The sequence below is a fragment of the Cryptotermes secundus genome, unplaced genomic scaffold (assembly GCF_002891405.2).
Source record: "Cryptotermes secundus unplaced genomic scaffold, Csec_1.0 scaffold1413, whole genome shotgun sequence".
Taxonomy (NCBI): Eukaryota; Metazoa; Arthropoda; class Insecta; order Blattodea; family Kalotermitidae; genus Cryptotermes; species Cryptotermes secundus.
This window is the reverse complement of record NW_019730119.1, coordinates 97813-112118: the sequence shown is the minus strand read 5'-3', so window position 1 is coordinate 112118 and position 14306 is coordinate 97813. Positions and strand designations below refer to the sequence as shown.

Sequence of the window (14306 nt, the reverse complement as noted above, 5' to 3'; positions counted from 1 at the left end):
TAGAAGTAGTATTATTTGATTAACTGTTTGGCTGGTGCCTCATTTTACAATGTATTTTGTCCGCTCTGTTGGGAAGGTTGCCAAGATTGAGTAAGCGATTACTTCTTCTCTTTCATCTCATCCACTTTGCCATGAAACTAGCCCCTTAGTGCCATGGCATCCTCATACCTCTGACAGGTCACTCAACACTATTATTTCTTTAACTGCTACACTCTTTCAATAACAACCTCTATTTATTTAGTACTGTTCTTACTCGCGCTGCTTCACTCAGTGGTCCTGTTGTGGCCTATATCTGTAACACTTTTATCCATACTCCATTAACTCTTCTACTATGAAGGCTGAGGTAGCATGTTCCCCCCAAAATCTCAGTAAACTTCTAGCAGATTAAATGGCGCCACATTCCAGAAGGCAATATTCTTCATAGTCACCACTTTAAGAACGTCAGCTCTCATAAATTCAAAGTTGCTGTGATTTTAATGCAGGTGGTCAAGCTGGTAATCAGTGGGGATGAACTACCAGTGACAACCCTATCAACAGTATGTCGGCAACAGCTGTGCAGACTCTTGGATCCTCCTGATTCACTGGGGAAAGACTGGTGTTTGCTTGCTGTACAGTTAGGCCTAGCAGAGAAAGTTGCATTGCTGGATGTGGCTGGCAGCTCTAGAAGTAGAACTGCTATGCTTCTAGATGAATGGGCTAAAGTTAAGGCTTCGGGAATTGGTAAGTTGATGCACTGACACACACAACATGAATTGGAGCATACATAAAGTTGGAATGTGTGTGTACATGCGTGCGTGAGAGAGAGAGATCAGGTGCAAAAGCTACAGTTACTGATTTTAGGCTTTCATGCTGGTTAATTGTGTTGATTCTGTTCTTGGGTTGTTACACTGTGTATGTGATTGATGTTGCCAACATTTCAGAGGTGCATGCTTCCTCCATCTTCAGGGTTAAAGTGTGTGGGGATTATTGCTCAGTCTGTTCCAATAGGGACAGTGGACCAGGAAAGTTGTGCATATACCCCTTTTACTGTCTTTGGAGTGCATAAAAATCCCATCCACAGTTAATGTTTTTAGGGGTCACCTAACCAGGCATGCATCAAACATGGCATTACTTAAATTACAGATTTATGAATAATAATTCTGACACCTGGCCACATGATCTACATGGGATGAACATCTCTTTCTGCCACATAAACCTCAACCATTGTGACATCCAGTTTATGATGGAGTGTGAAGGAGGAGATCATTTGCAACTCCTGGACATAGATATTTACAGAAGTGGCAAGGAATATTTGGACACAGTCTATAGGAATCCATCACATATGGATCAATACCACATTGCACCCTCAGATCACCATCCAGTCCAGAAACTTGAGTGTCCTCTCAACCATCATACACAGGGCATACAACAACTTGGATGAAGCCAACTTGCACACCGAACTGGCTCACCTCAAAAATACGTGCGGAAAGAATACTTATTCCCCCAGCCAGATTCACAGAGCTCTTTGGCCCAGGAGAAGATAGAGGGAAACAGTCAACAAGCAGAAACATATCAGCTCAGCACTTCTTCTGTATGTTCACCAAACATGAAAACCCAGAAGCTGGTGAGGAACAATGCGAGGGAGTAGAGGGGAGCCGGCTGGAGAGCCCCCTTGAAGCAGAAGGTGGCCTGATAAAACCAAGCCCGAAGGAGCACGCTTCCGATGGAATCTATGTGGTTAGGGCCATGGTCCATAGTAGACTGGTGGTAACCTTCAGAAGTCAGGCCAGGCAAAACTTAAGCAATGGAGAAATCTGAGAGTTATAAGAACACATCACTAGTACAAAGAAGTTTTTGCGATGGAGAGCAGCAACTGTGAACGGACTGACAGAGTGTACCACCTTATCGATACTGGAGAGGTCTGACTGATTTGACAATCCACAAGGAGACTTCACTTAGTGAAGCAGGCGGAAGTGGACAGAATGCTCGAGGACAAGCAATGACATGGGGTTATCAAATAGTCAAACAGCCTCTGGTCATCACCTGTCATTCCCATCCAGAAGAAAAACAGGGACCTCCATTTTTGCTTTGATTACAGGAAGATGAATGTTACAAGCAAAGACGGTTCCCATTTGCATGAGATTAATGACACACTGGACTCGCTCACTTGAGCCAAATGATTCTCCACCCTGGATCTGAAGAGTGCTTATTGGCAGGTGGAACTGCACCTGAAGATAACGAGAAGATGGCATTCTCAACAGGTCAAGGGCTATGGAAATTCACGGTTATGACTTTCGGCCTCTAAAATGTTCCAGTGACATCTGAATGGCTAATGGAAAAAGTCTCAAGGGGCCCCACTTACCAGTCATGTCTTGTGTATCTTGACGTAGTGATCAAGATTGAACACAAGTTCCACGAATACGACTCTATTATCATTACTAATTTCGTGAAAACTCTCCTTCCCAATCGTTGGTTTGAAAATACCTTCCCTACCTACTTTGGCATTGAAATCTCCTAGCAAAATTTTCATATGGTACTTCGGGAAGTTATCAAATACATGATTTAGTTCTTCATAGAACCTGTCCTTTATATTATCAATTTTATCTTCTGTTGGGGCATAAACATTCAGACGATGATATACACCAGCGAACTCTTAATATTATGTATGACATCCTATTACTAATGAACTCTACCCTATAAATTTCTGATATGATTCTCTTATGTGCAAAAAAAAAAGAAACCTGTACTTAACTCATGATTTTCATTCCCCTTTCCATAGAAAAATGTATATTTGCCTGCTGATTCAGTGCCACCTCCAACCCATCTGACATCCTGTACTCCAATTAAATTTAATTTCTTCCGCCATTGCCGGGAGCGAACCTGCTCTATACATACTTCTAACATTCCAAGAACCAAATCTCATATTCATTTTCTTTCGCTTATGTCATTTATCCGAGTAATCCACCCAGGTCTGAGGCTTCTTGCAAATTTTTGTAACAAGCTAATGTTTTACGGTGAGGACTCATTAGCCCCACACCCAACCCCCAAGCTGGAGGACCAGCTTGATTGCTTATTAAATACATTTGCAGCTACCATCTAGTAAAACCATACTAGTAAAGATTTATTTTAAACTTCTGTTAATGCATAAGACAGTCATGAATAACAAATCCAGATAATTTGTAAAAACTGTTAATTGGAACAGAGGTGTCGTTGAATTTCTAAAAGAGGAATATTTGTCACTTGCTCCATAAGGTCAGAAAATACTACTGAGACAGACTGAAAGTATGTTGAAAACAGATATAAATATATCAGTAGAGTGCTTAATAACAAAGCCAGGGATGTCATCAACTCCATCCCATGCTTACTAGTAATAACAAGAGCAGCAATTTTATTAACATAAATCAAATAATTACTGAGAAGTGAGAGAAATATAATGTACATACTTATAAAATGAATACAATTTTATGACTTGAAGAACCACGGATAGTATAAAGTATTACAACGATTTTCAAGCTTTAGTGTGTAACAACAAAACAATAATAACAGCTGGTTCTTATTTATTTGCATGCTTACATAACATCCCATAAACTAAACATAAAATAAACACGAGCAAATAGAATAGGCACCGGTAAATGATAATAATTCACATCTTATTTATTTAAGTGCAAACTTAGCAGCCCAAAGGCAGCAGCAACAATTTGTGTTGGGTAGTAATAAAGTAGTAGTCATGGTAGCCAAGCAGTCTAAGGCATGTACTGTCTTCACTCGCTTGGAAACCGGGATCGTGGGTTCGAATCCCACTCAGGGCATGGATGTTTAGTTTGTGTGTGTGCGTTTTTCTGTGTTTGTGTACAGGTAGAGGCCTTGCGACGAGCTGATCACCCGCCCAAGGAGTCCTACCGAATGTGTAAGATCTAGAAAAACCAAAGTGAATGGAGAAGTTCATGGAGGTAGGCCTAGGCCCACTGGGGCTGTAGTGCCAAATTTCATTAGGTAAAAAATTGTTAAGAAAACTCTCAGTTATGTGTATATGCCATAATAAATATGCTAAATGCGGAATATACCCTTTGACCATTATAAAATTCAGAAAATTATAGACTAATAGAAGGTAATCATGGAATCTGATATTTGTAACCCAAACTGAATCAATAAATAAGATATATAAAGTATGGAATACACCGTTTACACAACAACAATCAATATTCAAAACAAAGAAGACACTATAGCATCAACATTTGCTTTTATTATGTTTATTAGAGATGCAACATATTTTGACCCTTTCACTGGTCATCATCAGGCATACAATGCACCAGTCTGAGCTGTTGAGTTGCAATCAATTGTCATTTTATTCATCGAATAAGGATCCTTATTGTGTCTTGAAATTAAATTCAAATGTAAATAGTAAAAACAATAAAAGCTAATGTTGATCCTATAGTGTCTTCTTTGTTTTGAATACTGATTGTTGTTGTGTAGACGGTGTATTCCATGCTTCATATGACACACAACAGGATGCACAATATTAAGATTGAATCAATATGTTAGACTTCTGCTCTAATACATATTTATTTAGAATAAATATTCACCATACATTGTGTACCAATCCAGTGTGCCTTTTGCAGATGTTTACAATAGTAATAATTCTTTGCAGGAATGCTTATCCAGAAGTTGAAAGATTTAGGTCGTGATGATGTAGCAGAAATTCTCTTAAGAAGTGCACCTCTTTATCGCATTGTTCCAACACCAGTACAACAAGATCCACCTACTAATGTTTCATGTAAATCATGTTCCACTCTTTCATGATGATCATGACTATTACATCCAAGACTCAGTAACTTTATGAACAGTTGCCCATCTATGACTGGCTACAGCATCAGTAAATGTGACACAACGGATGTGGTGAAACTACTGCACAAAATCCCTCCTGCTACATACATAGTTATTTCATTTTGTATATTGAATGGAATTTGCTTTTGAAGACGCCATTTTGTATTAAGCTAGAATTACATTTTTATGAAAATTGTTGTAAAGGGCTATTATTTTTCTTTGTGCTTTAGCAACAATGAAAAGAATACAATGAGAATAAATGCTAGATAATTTTGATGTCCTATCCTGTGGCCGCGTCTTTCAAATGTAGGAGAGGGATTGACTTTTAACAGGTACTTAGAATGGCACTATCTTGTCATTAGAGCAGGGTTGGGCAAACTTCATAGTATTATATCATATTAACAACCCTTATTTTATTAGTGGAATGGAGCAAAGCAAAATTCCACCTAATGGGCTGTTGTTTGCCCACCCTTCCATTACAGATACTTAATCCTATGTTAAAATAGTGGTTAATGTCAAAAGGACTGGAACTTTGAAAGTTCAGTGCATCAAGTCATTCCTAGGGGCACAGATATTTGTAGAACACTGAATCATTAGTATCGCATTTATCCAGTCCTTACATTGTTTCTGTCTAACTGAATCAGAAGTTGCTTACTGCATATAGAAGGACATCAGATTTCTCAGTCTACAAAATTAGTGTAGTAAGTAATTAAAAGAACAATACTGTAATTTTATGGAGAAGGGAGTAATACACTGAAGAAGACTCATTTAGAGATGTGGTCTGTATGTAGAGGTGTCAGTTCTCTTCCTTACTTATAAATGTTTTTTTCATACTGAATAGTTTATTCACCATAATGCTTTATACTCGTACATGTAATCGCTTATATGTTGCTAATGTGCCACAATATTTTCATGTGATGAGAGAAAAAATAAGCCTTTATTGTAATATGTAACAGTGTACAATTTGTATTTTCCATCTGATTGTTTTTCGTGCATACCGAAGTCTACCCTTCAGTATTCAGTATTCAGTATTGAGGGGGTGGGTTTCCCCATGCACTTAGACCAGTTATTGGTCCATTGTGCGTCCCCCTTTAATTTCTACTGTCTCCATACCCTACCGGTGCTGGTGATCGCTATCAGCCCCTTTCTGCCAGCAAGGTTCCGATCCTCTACTGGCAGTGGTATCTAATAATTAGTCCCTTTCTGTCAGAGAGGTCGCCCCTCCTCTGGCAGTGGTACCTAATACTTCCCCATCTACCGGAGGCATTGGAAACTACTTTGGGCAGGAAACTTTTTGTCCAAATTTAGCTCAGAGGTCTCCTAGAGACATGAGGTTCTTTTACGTGCCGTAAATCTACGACACGGGACCCACGGCTTAAAGTCCCTCCCGGAGGACTTGTTCCCTGAATTTTTCCACCCCTAAAATTCCACGACCTCTGCTGGGTTTGAACCCGCGTACCTTGAGTCATGAGGTGGGAACGTTACCCCTAGACCACGGAGGCCGCTGAAGTCTACCCTTACTGCACAATATTGTTTTATCTTACTAGGCATATGCAAGAGTGACTTTTCAGTTTGAGGCAATTTCAAAAAATTCCCACAAGATGACAATAATAATTTTTTTGGGAGACCATAGTTTATAAACTCAGTTGCTTTTTCACAGTGCATTAAAATGTACCACTGAATTTACTGAAACGGAAGATGGTTCTAAATGTAAGACAGTCTTGCACTAGGAAACAAGTCTGCATAAAAGAAGCAATTTTATGGATTCATTTCATGCTCTTAATTAAATAAACATGTGACTGAAAATAAATATTGGATTATATGTTATGACATTTATTAGGATTTTCCCTTTATTTAACTTTATTTAACTTCATCAGTATCACTCTCTATATTATTCTTATCATCTGTCTCAGCACTGTCTTCACAGTTCCCATCTTGTGCCTCACATTCACTGCTTGTTCCAATGTTCACTGCCAACATTCTTTAATTCTTCATTATATGTCCTTCCGTCCATATCATTTCTTCTGTTGCCGTGGCTTTGATCTATTGGCATAGCAATACTACTCTGGCCTTCTTTATGGTCCCAGTTGGTGTCAGAACATGGTCTCAGCCAAGAGGCTTTCAGAATACAATAATATCAAATGATCAAGTCTTTTTCATTAGAATGTTAAGTTATGAGATCATTCTTCCAGGTATGAACACAGTGCCATTGCATGAGTCACAGAGCTGACATCCAGAGTTAATTACATCAAATTCATCTAGCACAACCATCCATTGTGTTGTCAGCTATACTGTTTGCCTCCAATTCAAAGCAACTTATAACCAGTCCCTCCTCACTTCATTCAGTTGTCAGTCCCATAGTTTCCCACTTGATTATCAGCCATACTGGCAGCTACATCAAGTCAGTATCACACATAATGGTAGTTCAGTGTTTGTGTAACACCCACTGAAAATTCAAGGGGAAGTCTAATCATTTTTATCATGTTACCTTTTGTACTATTAACTTCCTCATCTTTCTCCTGTGTTCTGTTCAAGTCCTATATGTTATCAAATGATACACTGAGTCCAAAGTTTAACACCATCTCCCATGAATAAACACAAACAGTCCATACATGATACATAGCATACAACACTTCATATACGAATGTCAGAATATTATCAATACTCATAGAATAGACATGATACTCTGAGACCTCACTCCTTCCTGACCTAGTAGATAACTTATGATTATGCAACATGTTAATGCTTGACATTTTTTTGCTATAGTAACCTGAAATTATGTGATTTCAGAGGTCCACCTCACCATTACATTACATGTTTATATACACAGGTATATTTAGAATTCAAATTTATGATAGTCCATAGTTTTGCAATTCTTATAAGGTGAGAGATAAAAATAGCCTTCCACTTGATGAAACCGATCCATTTACACACTGTACACTCCCATGAAATGTAAAAGTAGCTATGACAAAATTACTGAAGCTCAAGAAACTGTTTCGCTCCATTTTATCATGCAAATTTTAGGCTTACATATGCCTATTATGATCTTTTTCGTGCCTCATTATAAACTTTCCCAAAATCATGGTGTATTCAGAAGAGTTATTATAATTTGTATGAGAATCTGTGCTTGAGGTGCTGATGTACCTGATATGAGAAAATTATTAAAATCTAACTAACTTCATGAAGCTGAGCCCTTCTTGAGAAGTTGCCAGTCGCACAGCTACTCAAAAACATCCAAACACTTTATGGAACCCAAAGGTTCATTTCCATGTTCACAAGAGCCCTCCACTGATCCCTATCCTGAGCCAGATCAATCCAGTACATAACACCCCATCCTATCTCTCTAAGATAAATTTTAATATTATCCACTCACCTACGTCTTAGTCTCCCTAGTGGTCTCTTTCCTTCTGGCTTTCCCACCAATATCCTATATGCATTCCCTTTCTCCCCTGTCCATGCTACATGCCCTGCCCATCTCATCCTCCTTGACTTGATCATTCTAATTATTTTTGGCAAAGAGTACAGTTATGAAGCTCCTCATTATGCAGTTTTCTTTAACCACTTTTCGCTTCACCCTTCTTTGGTCCAAATATTCTCATCAGAGACCAAGTTTCACACCCCTATAGACCCACAGAAAAAACTATAGACTTGTATATTTTAATTTTCACATTTTTAGACAACAGACGTGAAGACAAAAGGTTCTGGACTGAATGGTAGCAGGCATTACCTGAGTTCATTCTCTTCTTAATTTTCTCCTGAATCGAATTTTGATCTGTTACTGTTGTTCCCAAATATTTGAACTGTGACACATTTTCATAGGATCTGTTAGCTGTCTTTATGTCATGATTTTTTCCTGCATTCTGGTGACAAGACAGCAACATATACTTAGTTTTCTCTGCATTTATTTCTAGACATCCTATTTACAAGCTTCAATTAAAGTTTCTGTGTTTTTCTTTATCATATCTATGTTATCTCCCAGTAGATTCACATCTTTGGCATAGGCCAACAGCTGATGTATCCCATTTAATTTCCATCCTACTTGGTTTTCCTGGACCTTCCTAATGGCTCATTAGCTAATGTAAAAATCATCCATTGTCTGTTATGAACTATGTTTGAAGTGTTAATTTATTGTACAGTTTGAATTACAATGTAAGGCTTGCTTTATAACTTTGTGTTTATTAATAAGGGCTTTTGTAATGTAGTGCCTTCTTTCTTCATTTATTTACTTATTAATCACTTGAAATAGGGTGATGGTTGTCAGCAACCACAGATACATAAGACGTGATATATGCTGTACTTAAGTGATAAAATCTGTAAAATATGAATGTACAGAACAAGTTTAACTTTCTACTCTTGTATCAGAATTATATAATTTTTTAATAGACTGGCTATCTATCTTCAATCCATCCACAGGGGGATGAACTACTTCATGTTTCTGTATTTTGCACACACTTTATATATTAAGCAATTAATTTTTATTCATATTTTAACATTCCACCATTGAATTTAAATATATTAAAAATATGGAATACACGACCTGAAAAGTTTATGCATTGTTTTATTATTCCAGTCCACTTCATTGAAAGACCTGACATATATTCCTTTCATTGCAAGCACAATAGATCACTGTAGGTCTCAGTGCAAGGGCCAAGAAAGCCCACCCCTTATACATTCATTCATTCATTCAGTCATTCAACCTTTGAGAATAAATTTAAAACTTAAGTGTGTTGCTGAAAATGATGTTTCGTGTTTCCGATGTGGTTACTGAGGGCTGTGCAGGTATGATTTCTTGGTTCGTTTGGTTGGTTCCCCTTAGAAGAAATATGTTGTATGTTGAATCTGACTAAACCCAATATACATCCATTTTTATTTAGCCTTGAAGACACCTCAAGTTATTCATTTTTAAGTTCCAAGTATTTTGCCTTCCAGTATCATGAAAGAATTTATGTGCAGAGTGATTATTTTCAGGCTGAGTCAGCAACGGTGATAAAGAGTAATATCATACACTAGTCATATGTGTGGATTCTTGTGCTGCAGTAGTGCAGGTTTGTGTGGGGCCATGGATAAGATCAGGCATTTTATAAGAATCAGCACATCCAGCATTACAACGCACGCAGCCAAAAAAGGACACATCACAAGACACAGTATACACAAAATATAGGAAGAACGACTCCCATAGTGGAAGAATGATATAATACGCGAGTTTGAAATAAGACGTATAAGATGATAAATCTTAACAAATTTTAATATATATAAATTTTATTATAGTATATGAATATACATTTTAAATCATTTTATAAACAACACATGATGGCGAGCAGTGCAATAGTTTAACGTAAATAACACACCTGAGGATGGCACAGTGATGCCAAAACATGTAGTGAAGTGACATGTGAGATTGTGTGCAGTAGAAGACGGTCAATATATACATATCATGGACAAGAATCTTAAAATTTAATTCTTCCCAGAAAGATCAGAGGAAACAGAGAGTAAAGTTTCCTGGAATTTGAGTTCCAAGAAGGAAAACTGTCTGAACCATGTAAATAAAGTAAGAATGAGTGGTATGTTAACAGATGGAAAAAAAAAAAATCAGATGAAATCAGAATATTTGAGCATTCGTGGAGTGAATCTCTTATGCACGTTGAACAGGAAGTATAAAAATGGGCTGTAAAAACAACTGTGAAGTTACTGAAGCTACAGAATTACAGCGCTTCAAATCCACTGCTGTGCACTCTTTGTAGCTACATGATCCAGTAGCCAGATGTGATGTCTGTAACTGTGATCTTCTATCAGTTTGCAATGGTGAACTTGGTCCTGATGTGACATTCTTTTCAGACAAGCCTTGGTTTTACCGGAATGAGAAAACTGGCCTTTTGTACACAAATATCACTCCATGCACCCTGAGCATACAAAGGACAGCTGGCCCTGAGTTTTAAGCAGAAAGAACAATTTCTAATACATATGTTATGCAGATACTGCTGCTCATTTTTAGGCAGGAAGGGATGAAGTGACAGGAGGTTGGAGAAAACTTCATAATGAGGTGCTTCATGATTTGTGCTCTTTGCAAAGTATAATTACAATAATCAAGTAAAGGAGGATGAGATGGGCAGGACATGTATCATGCATGAGGGAGAAGAGGAATGCATATAAAATTTTGGTGGAAAGAGACCACTGGGAAGACCAAGACATAGGTGGGAGGACAGATCTTAGACAAACAGGATGGGGTAGTATGGACTGGACTGATTTGGCTTCAAATCCATAAAATGATTGGAAATTCTTGAGTAGCTGAGGAACTGGCAGTTTCTCAAGGGCTCAGCTCCATGGAGTTGGTTAGTTATACAAGGCATATCCACAAAATAAGTTCTGTTTGCAAATACTACCGCTGCAGCAGTGCAGTCACTATGGGGCGCATGCATGCAGTTTGTTTTTCCTTTTGGAAGACATGGACACTACTTGCAGGCAACTGAACCATGTTGACGTATCATCCTGTGTGTTCACAATGTTCAAGAAAATCGAGAAGCCCACTGCATGTGAAATGCGGTCTGTAACCCGTTTCTTGAACGCAAGAAACGTGAAACCGGCTGAAATTCATCGTCAACTTTGTGTATGGAGAACATACCATGAGTGATTCAATGGTAAGGAACACAATTGGCTGTCAGTAGGATACAGGTTATCATGCTAACCAAATATTTATGGCTATCACAAGTTTTCCATGAATAATGTAAGATGTAACTGCAAACACAATATTGAATCCACTGATGAATGATTCACAAAGGTCTGGCACCTTTTAAGGTACAGTAACAAAGAAATAACAGAAACTAATCCTAGGATTTACGAATTATATATGATTTTCTAAATACTGTGAAGCCACCATTTCAGGTCTGTTTGGAGTTATGGACTTGTACACTAACCTGAGAATACTTTAATGGATATAATTAAACATTAAGACTATTTACTTGGGATTAGTGAAATTGAACATCAAATATGCACTGAGGTCCTGGTGGGTTTGGGGAAGAAGAGGATGAGACAGAGGAAGAAAGAGAAACACAAGGAATACATCAATTTTTACAAAGATGAGAAGAACTGAACTTGGAGTAGATGTTTCAGCTGGAATTTCTCAATACTTGCCAGGCTATTCTTCAATAAAAAATAAGAAAATTAAATAATTTTTTAACATAATCCACGTGTTTCTTGGAATAAGAATACATCAATAACACAGAGAAAAATTTCACCCCTTATGCCACACCACCAACTGCCAAAACTTGCACATACCTGAAACACAAACATATTCAGAGGCATCTTGGCCGCTGAGGTAAACACAAATTGTAGTATGCTGCCTTACTCCAAAAACTGACACCTTTCCAGCCACACCATCCCTTCCCTTGCATCACTTGCAAATCTTCACTTCCAGTGTAGTGAGGATCCAAGATCAAGAACTTTAGCTCACCAGTATTCTTATTGAAGTCCACGCCCAGAATAGTGTGGGCCAAAACACCACCCCCTGCAAACAAATTTCACATTATTATAGAGAAGTTTGTTGGGATATGGGAGTGAGATGCAAGTAAACAACGAAGGGACATGGAAGTGAGATCTGAAGATCTCACAATAGTGAGTTTCATATTGTTGGCATCTACCAGAATAAACAGCGCATAATCCAGTAAACCACAACATAAGTCATCTAATTATATTTAGGAAAATGCTGTGTTTATTATGAAAATGAAGCAGAACACATAAATATATTCTGTGGACAAAACGCCAAGTTACTGTCACATATAGGGTGGTATGCGTGATGAAATGACGGGTTCTAGTTCAGATGATCAGATTTATTAACAACCTACAGGTTGTAACAGAGTCAAGAAGGATTACATGGAGAGGGCATGTAGCATGCATAGGAGAGAACTGCATATGCAATTCTTGTAGCAAGCCTGAGGGGAAGAAAAATGCTTGCAATTTCCAAGTATAGCTAGGAGGAAAGTATTGAAATGGATCTGAAAGACAGTACAGGAATGTGGATTCTGCAAACATGGCAATGAACCTTTGGGTTCCATAAAGGTTGTCAATTTCTTAACTAGCTAAATGACTATTAGCTTGTGATGGGTTCTACTTAGTGAAGTTAGCAATCATAAGCCCAAACAATCTTCTAAGATAAAATCTCACCCCAAGTGCCTGCATTCTTAAATATGAATTCAAAATCTCAAGATATGAGTGAATCACATAGTGTACTATCTAAACCAGAAACAGATGGACCTATGGCTGTTGTTTTATATGTTAAGACTGCTGTGCTCAAGTGCAGGGAAAAATAAAAATGATTGCACCATAATACAATGGGATGGGTTGTCTGCAGTGTATTCACTCACCTTTCACTTTATATAAGTACTTGGAGCAGTATAAAGTGTTGTCTGTAACACTGGAGGGTATGTTACATTAATAATTTTTACTTTGACATAAATGTTCAAAACAACAAGCAATAACAGAAAAACCTATTTCTCCATGTAACTGCCACAAAAATTGAGGCTTTTCCCAGTGACATACCACCTTTCACTTCCTGTGGACATGAAATCTTGACTTTGTGTTTCCGTCTTCCCAGCAGATTCGCAAAACTTCTGTTTTGTGGGGGATGTGATGTGTTCCCATTCCATCTATAATGATTTTGATGTCAATGCGAATTGATGAACCAATCACTTTATCACTAGTGATGAGGAACTCTGGACATGTAGGAAGGTGCTGATGGCACTATGGGACAGGCAAAGTATTTATATTCTTAATTTCTGGATCATGGGGCAACAGTCAATGCAGACCACTAGTGCAAAATACTGTGGCACCTGAAGAGAACCACCTGGTGAGTGCAAACACCAAATCTCAATTTCATCTTTGTGGGAATCCAAAATGTAGTTTATCCCTGAGGAGAATGCCTCAAGTGTATTTGGGATTAAGTGGGGAAACATACAGTTTGTCCACTGTTCTTTGTTTTGCTGGACATCCATATCCAAGTAATATTTATTACTGGATATTACTTATCGAATATCTGTTGTATATATTTATGCTCAATGCTAATATTTAATCCTACTGTGTTAGTTAGTTAGTTATTGGAGAGGGTGGGTTTCCCCATGCACTGAGACCTGTATTGGTCCACTGTGCTTCCCTCTATGATTTCTACCAGTCTCTATATCCTACCGGCACTGGTGCTTACCATCAGTCCCGCCCAGCCAGCGAGACCGGCTCTACTAGCTGAGAGGTATCTATAATGCTTCCCCCATCTACCAGAGGTATTAGAGACTGCTGTTTGGTGGGAAACGTCCGTTAATTTGGCTCAGTGACCTCCTTTGGAGATATGAGGTTCTTTTACGTGCCGTAAAGCTACAACACGGGACCCACGGCTTAAAGTCCCTCCCGGAGGACTTGTTCCCTGAATTTTTCCGCCCTTAAAAATTCGACAACCTCCACTGGGTATTTGAACCCGCGTAATATGAGCCATGAGGTGGGAACGTTACCTCTAGACTATG

The 14306-nt window shown here is 38.3% G+C and overlaps 2 protein-coding genes across 4 annotated transcripts in view; one reads left to right on the top strand and one right to left on the bottom strand.

Moving 5' to 3' along the window:
- LOC111866306 (death-associated protein kinase dapk-1) overlaps window positions 1–5887 on the top strand; it is a 55433-nt gene extending 49546 nt beyond the window's left edge. For all 3 annotated transcript variants that reach the window (XM_033752198.1, XM_033752197.1, XM_023855130.2), the window contains 2 exons: window positions 483–720; window positions 4628–5887. In XM_033752198.1, coding sequence (XP_033608089.1) covers window positions 483–720; window positions 4628–4779 — 390 coding nt within the window. In that variant the 3' untranslated portion in view covers window positions 4780–5887. The remainder of the gene's footprint in view (window positions 1–482; window positions 721–4627) is intronic.
- A 5557-nt stretch (window positions 5888–11444) lies between these two features.
- Window positions 11445–14306, bottom strand: part of LOC111866303 (ufm1-specific protease 2) — a 33013-nt gene continuing 30151 nt past the window's right edge. The window contains exon 11 of the mRNA XM_023855128.2: window positions 11445–12304. Within this exon, the coding sequence (XP_023710896.1) occupies window positions 12093–12304 (212 nt within the window). The 3' untranslated portion in view covers window positions 11445–12092. The remainder of the gene's footprint in view (window positions 12305–14306) is intronic.